We start from the raw sequence: 13,889 nt of genomic DNA, 5'->3' as shown, positions 1-13,889 counted from the left end.
CAAATGTAGGTCCTCGTGCTTACACAGGACTTACACAGCAAGTGCTTTATTCACTGACCCAGATGCTGCTTCACTCAAGGGCAATATTTTCATGCATTGTTTGTTTCTTCTGATATAGAGAAGCATCTTATTCTGACTCACTTTCATTTGTTTATTTTTAGTCTTATTGCCTGTGCTTTCTGTGACCTATTATAAAACTAGCTACAGCCAATATTATTCTGGAATGTTACAATTATGTTCCCTTCTAGGAATTTTACAGTTTCAGATCCTATGTTTCTCAAATTCACATTTCATTTGTTCTCTCCTCCCTCCTCTCTGATTCTGTCTCTGTCTTTCTCTGTCTCTGTCTCTCTGTCTCTCTGTCTGTGTGCGTGTGTGTGTGTTTGTGTGTATGTATGCAAGTGATATGTTGTATATGTTACTGTATGGGCAATTCTATGGGATACTTATTGATTAAGGAAGACAGTATATTCTGTCACATTTACTCAACAGATGAAAGAAATTTGGCTTTTCGGGTTTGAAATGGAAATACTTTTCCAAAACCATGTCTTAATTTTTCAAACAGATGAATAGAATTGGACATTACTGCTGAGTATAAATATTTTTTACAGTAGAGAGCCAGTCTATACTTCACTTTTGAGTAGAAATAGTTAATTTGATACACATAGAATCAGATAAGGGAACTGAGTCTGGGAATAACAGCCAATAAGCAGAGACAATCAGAGCAATGGGAGTGCAATAAAGCTGAGAGGTGAAGGTCTCAAGACGATTGAAGCCACCTGCTAGAGAGAATTTTGTAGGAAATTAAAAAAGGAAAAAAAGATAACTAAAACCAGGTCCTGACTAGTGCTGAAGGCCAAGCTGACATTAAACACTGTGAACTTGGAGCAAATCCAATTGGCAAAGTAGCTTGAATTTCTCTAGTAATATTCAGCAGTACATAAAGTATAGAAAATGAAAGGTTATATTAACCCAGGATTAGGTGGTAGAATGGAGTGGAATTGAGTTAGAGTGGAAGAGAGGAAGAAATACAGTACAATTCCCACCCACTGACACACCCTGACCAATTTCAAATTCAAGTTTTCCAATTTATGATCATCCAAAAATATATTTTAATAGTGATCTTTTTCTTCAAATTTTAGCTAAACTTCTAATTTCAGCTAATGGTAAGATTGGTACATAAATCTGTAATTTTTCTGCCAGGAAATCACTAAGGGTAGAACTTCATATTTTTAACAAAATTATTTGGGAACCAATGTTCTGAAAAGCTTTGTGAAAATTGTGGAGTACATTTCCTGCCAGAGCTGAAGAGCAAGGAGATTTTTAAAAAATATATTTTATTAATTTATTCATATTACATATCAATGGTTATCCCATCCCTTGTATCCTCCCATTCTTCCCTCCCTCCAATTTTCCCCTTACTCCCCTCCCCTATGACTGTGACTGAGGGGGACCTCCTCCTCCTGTATATGCTCATAGGGTATCAAGTCTCTTCTTGGTAACCTGCTATCCTTTCTCTGAGTGCCATCAGGCCTCCTCATCCAGGGGACGTGGTCAAATATGGGGCATCAGAGTTCATGTGAAAGTCAGACCACACTCTCCACTCAACTGTGGAGGATGTCCTGTCCATTGGATAGATATGGGTAGGGGTTCGAGGTTTACTGCATTTTTTATGTGACCCATTGTATGCAGGATCAGAGTTTTGCTAAAGACAATAAACAACTCAGGCAGTTAACCCCAGATGCTTCTGGTCTACATCACATAGCCAATATGTATATGGATGACCAAACAGTGGTGCCATGGCCTGGTGTGAAAAGACACAGTGAGTCCCCCTCCAGGAAACCCAGTGACAGGTGCTGAATTTGTGAGTCATTCTGGGTAGAAAGGAGTTGAAAAGACATTTTGTGAAGTAGACCAGAGGGCATGGCAGCCATGTGTTGATAAACAAAACCTCACAGGTTAAAAAAAAAAGTGAGGAGCAAGATATAGACAGGAAAAAAGTAGATAGAAATTTCCATTCCCAAAGCAAAAATCTAACCACGTTCAAAATATCTAATTTCTGATTTCTTCCGGTTTCTTTTTGAATAATCTACTGCATAGTTTTCTCTCTTTCTGATGCTACACAGTGCCTTCTTTTAAGATTTAATGACTCTGTGTGTGTGTGTGTGTGTGTGTGTGTGTGTGTGTGTGTGTGTGTGTACATACATGCCATTCTTTGTGTGGAATGGCATGTGGAAGTTGGCTCTCTCCCTCCATTGGTAATTAATTTACTTAATTCTCCCTCCATTGAGAGTCTTTCATTTTCCCTTCATACCTGAAGAAATAGGATCTGGACGGACAATTTTTACCCTCTCAGCCTTAAAAAACATTCCTGTACAGACCAAGGACATACATATGGCCTCCGGAGGCAACAGGGACCATTGAAATCCACATGGCCTGCTGAGACAACAGAGACCATGAGCCTTAGCACTGCCCCTGGCTGCAGTACAGACCACAAACACCAACATGACCCCTAGTGGCAGCACAGATTGTGGACATCTTTCTAGGAGGCCCAGTCCATAAAATGAACCATTCTTCATCTTGGATGACCTGTTGTTGCTTAGAACGAGGGCAATCTTGGAGCTGGGCACATTGCAAACTGCTGTGTATAGCACAGTATATATACATATACAGTATATATATATATATATATATATATATATATATATATATATATATATGTGTGTGTATATATATACAGTGTATGTATGTATATTATATATACATACTAAAATATTATATTGTATTGTATTATATTATATTATATTATATTATATTATTGCCCAAACAGCTTTACATGAAAATACTTATTGAAAACAGTCAATGGTCTGGTTCAAGGGTTCTGGTTTCTGAAACATCACTAATACTGGACCATTGCTGACACTCATCTTGGATATCTTATTGATGCCTAGAGTCAAGGGAGGGTGGACCTCGAAAGAATGAGAAGCAAGTGTGGATAGAGGTGTATTGTGTGAAATTCCCACGTAATCAATAAAAATACTATGTTGAGAAGAATGCTTCTGCACTTTCTTCTAGACTTCCCGGTTTCCTATGGGAAACCAGTTGTCCTCACAATGGCTTCTTAGAGATTTGCTATCATTTTTTTCTTCTGCTTTTTTGAAGGTTCTTTCTTCATTTATGGAGTTTTCAGAAGTTTGAATACAACTGATTTGGTGATAGATTTCTTTTCATCTGTTCTCTTTAAGGATCCCTTGAGGTCTGAAATCTGTAGGCTTATAACTTTTGCAAAATACTCTTCATCTTGACTTTCCTGCACATCCTCTCTGTGATTTAATACTGTGTCAGCTCTTGTGATATTTGTCAGCTCTAGGGCCCTGTCCCTCTGTTCTTTATGCCAGCTTTTGATATTTCCTCATTCACTGCTATGTTTTTCTTCCTCTCTCTTCATTGTGCTGCTGAGCACATCAGGCGGGTTTTCTGTTGTAATTGTAATTAACAGATTTTCTTTGAAGTCCCAAAGTTTCCATTTGTTTCTTCTTTTTCTCATTCTTTTAATTTTAAAGATCAATAAAAAATATTTTTCTGTGGAATAACTTTTGATCATATTTCCCCTCCCCAACTTTTTCCAGATCTTCACACTTCTCTACCCACTCAATTTCATTTATTTTCAGCAAAAATACCCTCTTCAAATCAAAACACACAAATGCCAATAAGAAAAAAAAAATCAAAGCAAAGCAAAAATCACACACAAAAAAACAAGGAGTCTAATTTTTGTTAGTTAACTATTCTGCAGGACTGTTTCTAAATGCTGTTAATACAATTTTATCATTGCTAATTTGAACTCTTTTTAGATAAGTATAAAGCCTATAACCTTGGCATTGATGTCTATCAGTCCAACCTTTTACCTTCCTCGTATCCCAACATTTGGTTTATTATACTGATATCCTTTTCTCTCGTTTTTGTCTTGTAATTTCTATTGAGGTAAAGTTTCAGAATGTACCTGGTTTGACTTCTACTTAAGATCCTTCCTCGTTCTTCTAAATGCTCTGATTAACAGGGCTGCATTTCAGATAGGCTAAAATGTGTGTGTCTGTGCACACATGCTGTTGGAGATGCTGCCTGAACTCTTGTATATGGCAGGAAAATAGCCACTGAGTCACATTCCCAGCCCCAGTGAGGTGGCAAGAGAAAGTGGGGATACTGCCTTTGTGCTGTCAGACTGTACCCCAGGTTCTCTCCTAGACATTCACTGATACATCAGAAACCCTCGTTTTGACTAGAGGAGGATGGGAAGTCTGGCTCCAGTTGAATCTACTAGCAGGATCCTGGATACAGCAGAAAGTGTAGGGCTGCGTTCCTGTCCACTTTGGCTTCACTGACACCCCAGGGAGAAGAGAAAGGTTTATAACCAAAGGGTAGAGGGTGTCATCTTGACTCCACACCAGACTTCTCTGATGTCATCAGAGAGACGAAGAGAGATAGCTATCTCATCACTCTCTGGTGAGAATTCCCTGGTGGAGCTCGCCCTTTGTCCCACGGAAATGGTTATGTAACTTTGTTATGACCAGTTTAAAATCTTCATTCTCACATACCTGTCATCCTGGCATTGGTGTCTGATGAGCATGGAGGTGCAGGAATCTGGATTGACTTATGCATGCGTGCATGTGGGAATAGAGTTGTTAACATGCCCTGTTTGCTTGGTGTAAAGTAAGCTTTCTGTTTTGTTGGGCTGCTCCTTTGGCTAGAGAGTGCTGGCTTTTCTGTCTGTCCCTGACACTTGTGGGTTGCTAGCCACTGGCTCTGCAAGTGGGAGTCACGGGCCAACCAGCCAGGGCATCACTTGTGATTTGTTCCTTGTGTCTTGAGGCTCCTAGTCAACCTGTCTTTTGTGTATCTTTCACAATCTCTTTATATTAGTTTTATGCTTAAGGGAGTCTAGCTATATTCAATGGAGGTTTGAAGGAAAAATAAGAATGCTCTGTTTTAAGGGAAGAATGCTCCCTTCATTTGTATTCTGACATATAATACTTCCATGCTCAATTTTGTATCATTCATAAGACAATGTTAATTGTGTACATAGAATTAGAAACACAAGCTGTTTGAGCTCTACCTTTTTGCTACTGGAATTAAGTGATATTAAATTTTGCTTTTTAGTTGCCATTAGTACTGGGCAATAAAAATATTAATAACATGGGATTACCCAAAAATCACAGTGTAGGCTTTATGTGATCTTTTTCATTGTTGGTTTTTGTTAGGCCTCAAACCTGTCTCCTAAGAGAAATTCTAGTGGTATGATGTCCCATGACTACTAGATCTACATTGAGGAACACTTTAAAAACAAATGTATAAATAAAATAAGAGCTGGGCATCGCAACACCAGCCTATGAGCTATATTCGAGTTCATGAGGTTTGTGAGTTCAAGACCAGTTTCAAAATAGAGGAAGAAATATGACAAAATGATAACAGAAAATTTGCATTATCTATGTGTATGTTGTTAGGAATCTCTTTGTGATGGTCTTGGAAATTTTTCCTCAGATTTTAGTACAAGAAGCTAAATTACAATTTTTGTGTGTGTGTGACATGAAAGTTAGAGAGCCAATGACTTCTTTGTGTGTTAGCAAGTTAGGAGTTGAATGTGGTAATTCTTTCAGGCACTCTCATCAGACTGTGCATTGGCCGCATCTTCTGTTCCATTCGTTTCTCCATGGAGATTTCATTTTACATAGATTTTCACAATGTAATTGTTTCTCATCTGATGGTATATAGTATCATCTGTTACCTGATCTCATTTATTTTTGGACAGACAGGAGGACTGATATACTAGAAAAGGTATTCACAAGTTCTATTTAGTAGGAGAGGAAGTAAAATCCAGGTTGGTTTTTTTTTTTAGACTTAGAACAAAATACTAATGGGTACCACCATTTTGCTTGCCTACTACCTCTTTCATTGGAAGTTTCCAAAGTATGCATATTGGTCATTTACCTCATATTGGGGCGGGGTGTTATTTAAGGAAAAACATAATCTGTACCTGAAGTACTGACGCACCACTATGAAGAAACTGAAGTCCACTTTCAGCTGAGTCAATCCCACCTGTGGCCAAAATAGGAAAGCCAGGCAAAGCACGGGCAATGGCAGTCACAGCTCTCAAAGCAATAGGTCTGATGGCAGTTCCTGCAGAAGATAAGGAAGCCTTGTAGTTAGAATATCTGACACAAGCAAAATGCCTTATATTTACCATTAAGCAACAGAAGCATTTTTCTGCACAAACTGTCAATTTCTATTGTCAAAGGGTTTTAACTCCAGTGAATGTGGATTTAAGGACTTTGTTGCTATTATTAAATCTAGATAAGTCATAAAATAGATACGAAAAGCCTAGAACTCCTTCATAAAGTACATACAAATTATTGTTTGATCCAGTGATGTGTAAGTAACACTGGATGGAGCATTCAAACACCTGTTTTAAATAGAGCCAGGGAACAGAAAGCTTTCAAAAAGAAAACAATCACTTATAGTATGTAAATAGTCATATAACTCCATTATTATTCCAAGTACAGGAAGATGATGTGAATATAGAGGCTATAAAACCAAAGCAATGAAGAACAGACAGATTTATATTGCTTTGTGTATGTATTTAACACATTTTGAAGGTATATAGTAAGCCTGATATAATTTCACCTGCTAGAAAATTGAAATAAAATTAAAGAAAACTAACTTGACTGTTGTAATTAGAATACACGTCTTTATAGCCATAGACAAGAAGACAGACAGACAGACAGACACACACACATACACACACAGTGTCTCTGCCTCTCTGTTTCTGTTTCTCTCTCTCTCTCTCTCTCTCTCTCTCTCTCTCTCTCTCTCTCTCTCTCTCTCTCCCTAATTAGCCAAGCATTGCCAGTATATTAGTTCCTAACCTTACAGACATAAAAACTGCATAATATACAGAACACACTGTAGTTATTTCAAACACGAATATATTGTACCAAACTACTTTGGAGCTTCAGCTCCATCCTGGAGTGAATTAGTCGTTTTATTATTGATGACGATATCACTAGTGATCACTCAAGTTAACGATGCAAAGCATTTTTCTGAATTAAAGCTAGTTCTAACCATAAAGGAATTTGACTTTGTCTGAACCAGAGTCCCCTAAACAACACAGAGTTGCAGCTGCTTCAGGGTCCTATTATGCCTCTACCATTTTAAGCCTAGACATCCACCTGAGCAATATGAACTTAGAGCATTGGGTTAGGGGGGGGGGGGGGAGGGGGGTGGGGGGGGAGGGGGCGGGACAGGTGTATTCTAGGAAGCACATAAAATGTTCCTTGAAACCAGTGGCTTTTCATCTGATCAAGCTACATCCTATACAACGATGATAACAACCGTAGCCTGTAAAAGGCAAAACCATGGAAACTGTAAAAAGATCAGTGGTTAGGGAAAGAGTGGGAGAGGGAGAGGGAATGAGGAGGCAAAACCACAAGCTATTGTAGGAGAGCGACACTAATTAGAGATACTATAAAGGCAGGTGAATGTTGTTACCTATTAACCCAAGTGCATGGAACGTAAAGCACTGAGGGTGAACCCCAGTGTAAGCTGTGGGCTTTGGGTGATAATGACACTGATGTGAGATTTCCAGTTTCAACAGTTAAACCACTCAGATGCAGGATGCTGACCACATGTATGGGGTTGCTGGTACTTGAGGAATGTTGTTCCTTCCTTTCAATTTTGCTGTGAACTGAAAACTGCTTTGTGATAAGTGGTTTTCTTCTTGGCGAGGTCATATCAATTTCATATTATGCTAAACATATGCATAATGGATGCTTCCTTATTATCATTAAATGGGTATGTGGGAATGTCTACTTGTTTCTTTGTTACCTAAAGACTTCTTAGAGCTTATTCTATACTGATACTTCAGAGCTCCGCAACATCTATTTAGAACACAGTGTATTAAGTTAGATAAAAGAGAAACTAGACATGAGGATTTTATTTCTATGCCAAAATATTTATCATTGTTTCCTTTTTATCTTTATATTTTAACCAAAGAAGGATAAAATATCAGGTAAACTATTTCATATAATACTATATGCTGTAGGTATAATAAAAATAAATGTAACCATGAATATAACTAAAAGGAAATCCACAGCATAAATATTCAGACAGACAAAGCCAACTGCATAACATAACAGACTGTTCAATACATACTAAGCCAATGGATTCTTGATATACATGTTACTTTGAACTAATAAAGAAATATTGGTATTCTTTTCTTTCCCTTATTTAGTTTACTCTAGAGACTAAAGGAAATTTGAACTAAGCAGATAAATAATTTATTTCTCACTTCACTGTTAGAAGACTATCATTAACACTAAGGGGTAAAATTTCAAAGTGGTATACAGGGATTTGTCCGCATATTCCAATTGATATTAATGGACATCAAATGGCAAAATCCCAGGACACAGCTTTGAAAATTTAACCAGTTACATTTAAAGGGCAACATTATTACATGGGTGTTAAAAACACCAGCAAATTCTCATTGGCATTTGAAGATGTTCAATTAGGTCAATACGACATTTTCTTTTTCATGTTTTCTTTCCGTTTCTGAAACTTTTCTAATGTGCATAATGAACACGAAAACCTTTCAAACTAATAAAGGCATCTTTTCTTTTTTATAAAAAATTAAGAGGAATTATGTTCTTTGTAGAACTGTGAACCCAAGGTGAAGACACAGATCTTCCTGTTGTTCAGCAAGAATGAAATCAGCTTTTATTTATATTTTTATAAACTCCACTTGATTAAGAATCACTGATAGGCCAGGAATGGTGGCGCATGTATTCAATCCCAGCACTTGGGAGGCAGAGGCAGGTGGATCTCTGTGAGTTCGAGTCCAGGCTGGTCTATAAAGTGAGTCCAGGACAGCCAAGTATACACGGAGAAACCCTGTCTTGGAAAAAAAATCACTGATAAAATAGGAATATAATCCACCTGTTCTTAACATTTTTATAGAAAACAGGTTTTATAAAGAATGTCTATCTACCCAGAAAGTTATCAGGAAGAATACAAGAGGTATAGGAAATGATTGTTTTAAACTTAAGACAAAAATTAAAATTCAATGTAAAGTATGCATGTATCCATATAAAACAGAACTACATGTATTAGGCTGCCAATTATAGTGAACAAACTTCCAGAATCTCAATTGCCAAGATAGTGCTTTTTAAAATGCCATTGTTATGATTACAGCTTTTAGAACAAAAAAATAGTGAGGAAGAAGTTAGTTCAACAGCCTGAGAGATGTGAAGACAGACTCCATCCTTGAGAGAAACAACTAGGTTTAAGTAAAAAAATTGAAATTCTTTCTACTTAAATCAGCTAGTAGGTAACATACAATTTAAATTAGGTTCTCTTCTGTATGAGGTAGCCAGGGGAACCGGATGGGAAATCGAGTCACATCAGGCCATTTTTGTTCCAACTGTGTGGAATTCTCCAACAAAGCTCAAGTCATTCTAGGTCTCTGACTCTTGAAACAAACTGAAAGCTCAAAAAAAGGAAGGATGGAAGGAAGGAAGTAGTGAGGGAGGGAGGAAGGGAAGGAGGAAAAGAAGAGAAAAACGAAGATAAAAAGGAAAATGAAACGAAGTTTGATATGCAACATTTGACCAAGGATTGTGGTTTGCACTAACGTGGCCTCCTGTAGCTGCTAATGGTCTGGACTAGACTATAATTCCCATATAATAAATATATTAATGCCTTCACGTAGTGATAAGCTCAAATGCAAGGCAGTGTGTTGAAGTCACAGATCTTTGATAAATATTACAGAACATTTTCAGATTGATCATGTCTTAGTTGAACGATTTTGAATTATTTTAACAAAGGTGACATCTTTTGAAAAATGTCATTTTTTATGATATTATCTGAAATACAGTAATAATATCTGCTGTAGTGTTATGTTTTGTATGCATATAAGAACACGTTATGACTCAGGGTCCTTTTTTGTTCTTTTTTTTTTTTTTTTGGTTTTTAGAGACAGGGTTTCTCTGTGTAGCCTTGGTTGTCCTGGACTCACAGTGTAGACTAGACTGGCCTCGAACTAACAGGGATCCTCCTGCCTCTGCCTCCTGAGTGCTGGGATTAAAGGTGTGCGCCATCACCACCCATTCTTATTTAGTGTTCTCATATTCATCAATCTGTCCTCAAAAATATTTTCAGCCATGCATGTCTCTTTTTTTCCCAATTTAAATCCTATTTTAATACTCATGATACTCAAAACAGAGCCTTTTTACTTTAGGAGATTGTTTCAAAGTATGTAATTTCCATTGTCCATTGTCAGTCATTAGAAAACAAAACCATGATTGTTTGACTATCATATATTCTATTAGTACCAATTTTTACAGATAAATTAAATTGACAATGTGTTCCAGTCTGTAACAACATCAGTCAGAGAATGGGGCCACCCAGTGACTTTCAAACACTACTCTTCTACTTGCAGCCTGGGTAATGTTGTGAAGGTTCCTTGGACTTGATGACCTTCAATTCTGGCATGAACAAAATAATGGAAATTGTAATACTTCCATGGAATTGTTCTGTGGGTGAATTTAGTGTCTTCCAAGGCATATGCTAAACAGTGAAACATAAGAAGATAATCTGTATGTCTCTAGAGGAACACTGATAGCAGGGGAAGCATTCACTTAGTTCACCTTCCTGATGTCTTCTATGCTGTTCTTCTGCATTTTGCTTTGCGATGAAATTGATTTTTCTAGAGACAAAAATCATGATGCCTACTTTGGTTGAGAGACCTAATTTATGCTCTCTGGTATACTGAGAGGACCAGACACATGCTACACCTTTTCTTCTTGTTAGAAGAAATCTGTTAATCAGTTAATCAGATTGTTTTTACTTTAAAAGTAAAAACATTAAAGTCTAATATCAGTACATTACGAATTCTTTTTATAATAAAAAAAGGACTCAGGCACTAAACCAATAATAAAAAAAATAGCATTTTAATGATGTTAGAAATAAAGTTTTGCTGGTGAAAAGGGAGGAGAGATTTACTTCGCATGACTGAATCATTGAAGGAAAAGGGGATTTTTAATGGGCAAGATAGTGTGGAATGTATGCTAATTTTGGATAACTGGAATTTTAAATAATTGAGTTTAATTCTGTTTGTTTTACCCCCTAATCATTTGACTCCTAGGACAGCTACGATTACACAATTAATTGATAGAACTAAGTCCACATAAAATCCCTGATAATAGCTCAAGCTAGCAATAAAACAGAAGCAGGGTTGTAATGCTTGTATTCACTGCATATACAAAAGAAAAATGCAGCTTTAATTTGCTTATATTAATTAAAATATAATGAATTAAGTGGGTAACAAATTCATTAGAAACTGAACTTTTACTGTTTAATTGTTAATAGTTTTAACATCACCCATAAGGAAAAATATATGAGCAAATCAGGAATTTCAAAGATTTAAGAGTTGAAAGATTGATTTTTAGAACATACACTTAAATCAAGTAGCAGCAAATTTATGCTTCATGAAAACAAGTTTAAAATGTTAATGAAGCTAATATGCTGATAAATATGTACAGCACAACTATTTAAAAATACATCTTTACACATGGATTAGGATCCTCTGAGAAAATGAACATAATTCAACCATAAACCAATGCATTAAAAGGAATGGGGTTATATGCAGAGATGTGAAATCAAAGGAGAGAAATTGGGAAAATCAAAAGCATACAAAATTGTTGGTGTTATTTTAGTTTTTTATACAAAAGCCATATGTTTTCTTATTAATATGTCTTGATTTTGTTGCTACTAAAATATTTTTGAGGGCTTAATGTCTTTGTAGCTAGGTTTATCTGTGTCTTAGCTTCTATGGGCATATTTAATATTTAACATTCACATAGTCAATTAATATTCAACAATTAAACCTAAAATGTACCAGGCACTTTATTTGAAGCAACATAATTAATAATATTCACCAAGCCCCCTTTCTTTCTGAGAGTACCAGATGTCATTGGTAGAAAAGGCTGGCGCATTCATTCCTGTAAATTCCACAGGACACCTTCCTGTATACTTTACCCTTACAACTATGTGAAGACAGAAGCTGCCATGCTAATGGAATCTTATGCTAAGTATTATGTTTGCTAGTTTTAGAAGGGATGAACTTGGACTGAAAATCAAGAATTGTAATTTGAAAGTACCCATGTTCCTGTGATTATTGAGAATTAAGGCTTTAGAGGCAATGAAGAGGGGTATCTTTAGGTAGCCTTTAAGAGTGCCAGAATCAGGATTGTGAAATACTGAGAGCAGTGCTGAATTCAAACCCAGTTGATCTGAGCTCCTCCTCCTCCCCCTCCTCCTTTTAAAAAAAAATAGAATCATGATTTTTGAACAAGCAACTTAGCATCCATAAATATAAGCCTTCCCTACTGGGAAGCAAAAAACTCATATACCAATAATATGATAGCAAGTTAAAAGGGGCCTTAAGTGATACAGTTCATGGGAAGCACGGTGCCTGGCTTAGTTCGTAGAAGCTAATATTACTGTAAACGCCAAAGAAAATTTAGCATAAAGAAAATGTTCATCTCTAAAAATATGGCAATAACCACTTAATATTAATATTAATGGTTGGGAACCCTTGGGGAATCCATTTCAGTTCATAACCCATAAAATTAGGAATAGTCACACCTTGAAGCCTCCCGTTTAAATGTGAATTTTTGTGAATAAATATTTATTTGTATTTCAAATGTAATATCTAAATACCTTTTAGATATGCCTTTTCATCCACAAATTTCACTTTAATGAGTCTATCACATTGGTATACAGATACAAAGTTATATATGCAAAAGATGTTCCAAAAAGTATCCTCCCTGTGCTTTGTTTTTAGCAAAATAGCAAAAACAATTAAATGTTCATGGGATGCTGTGATACATAATAAATTATTTTTCATCCATGCTAGAAAACCTTTCAGACTAACGTGCAACAATCTCAAATATGTAGTGGTAAGAATTAAGCAGTAGTCACAAAAGTAACACGCATTCTTAGTCCATTATTAGACAAACTTCTGTATGTGATGCTTCCGTGTGTTTTGAATGTTGTGGTTTTTCTTGTAATTTATTCTTATCTTGTACAATACATCCCAACTACAGTTTGCCTTCCTTCCACTTCCCCTAACACCTTCTTCTGCCACCTCTCTCCCCTAGGGCCACTCCTTTTTTGTTTCCCTTCAGAAAATTTAGGCCTTCCAGGGATATCACCCACATATGGCATATCAAGATACGGTAAGAGTAAGAGTAGGTACAAACTCTCAGCAGGTCTGAGTGAGGCAACCCAGTAGGAGGAAAAGCGTCCACAGAGTAGGCAAAAGAAAGAGACACACCCAACTCCCACTCATAAAAGTCCAACAAAACCCTCAAGCTTAACAACCTCAGCATCCAAACTATGACACCAGCCAAGGAGAATACATGCAATAAACTTCGAACCCAGATCTAGCCAACGGACAGGACATTCTCCACAGTTGAGTGGAGAGTGGGGTATGACTTTCACATGAACTCTGGTGCCCTATATTTGACCATGTCCCCTAGACGGGGAGGCCTGGTGGCACTCAGAGGAAGGATAGCAGGCTACCAAGAAGAGCCTTGATAACCTATGAGCATATACAGGGGGAAGAAGTCCCCCTCAGTCACAGTTATAGGGGAGGGGAGTAAGGAAAAATGGGAGTGAGGGAGGAATGGGAGGATACAAGGGATGGGATAACAATTGAGATATATAATATGAATAAATTAATAAAATATATTTAAAAAAAAAACCCCAGCATCTATGCAGAGGGCCTATCATGGGCTCCATGGTTGCTGCTTCAGTCTCTATGAGCCCCTAGGAAAGGCCAA

At 36.9% G+C, this 13,889-nt stretch overlaps 1 protein-coding gene across 2 annotated transcripts in view; it reads right to left on the bottom strand.

Moving 5' to 3' along the window:
* The window catches only part of DPYD (dihydropyrimidine dehydrogenase), an 867,929-nt gene that overhangs the window by 152,184 nt on the left and 701,856 nt on the right, over window positions 1-13,889 (bottom strand). For both annotated transcript variants that reach the window (XM_084756838.1, XM_084756837.1), the window contains exon 19: window positions 6,029-6,171. In XM_084756838.1, coding sequence (XP_084612964.1) covers window positions 6,029-6,171 — 143 coding nt within the window. The remainder of the gene's footprint in view (window positions 1-6,028; window positions 6,172-13,889) is intronic.

Source organism: Acomys minous (assembly GCF_964271855.1).
Source record: "Acomys minous genome assembly, chromosome: 14".
In the NCBI taxonomy this organism is placed as follows: domain Eukaryota; kingdom Metazoa; phylum Chordata; class Mammalia; order Rodentia; family Muridae; genus Acomys; species Acomys minous.
The sequence above is the reverse complement of the archived record's forward strand: the minus strand, read 5'-3'. Positions and strand labels throughout refer to the sequence as shown.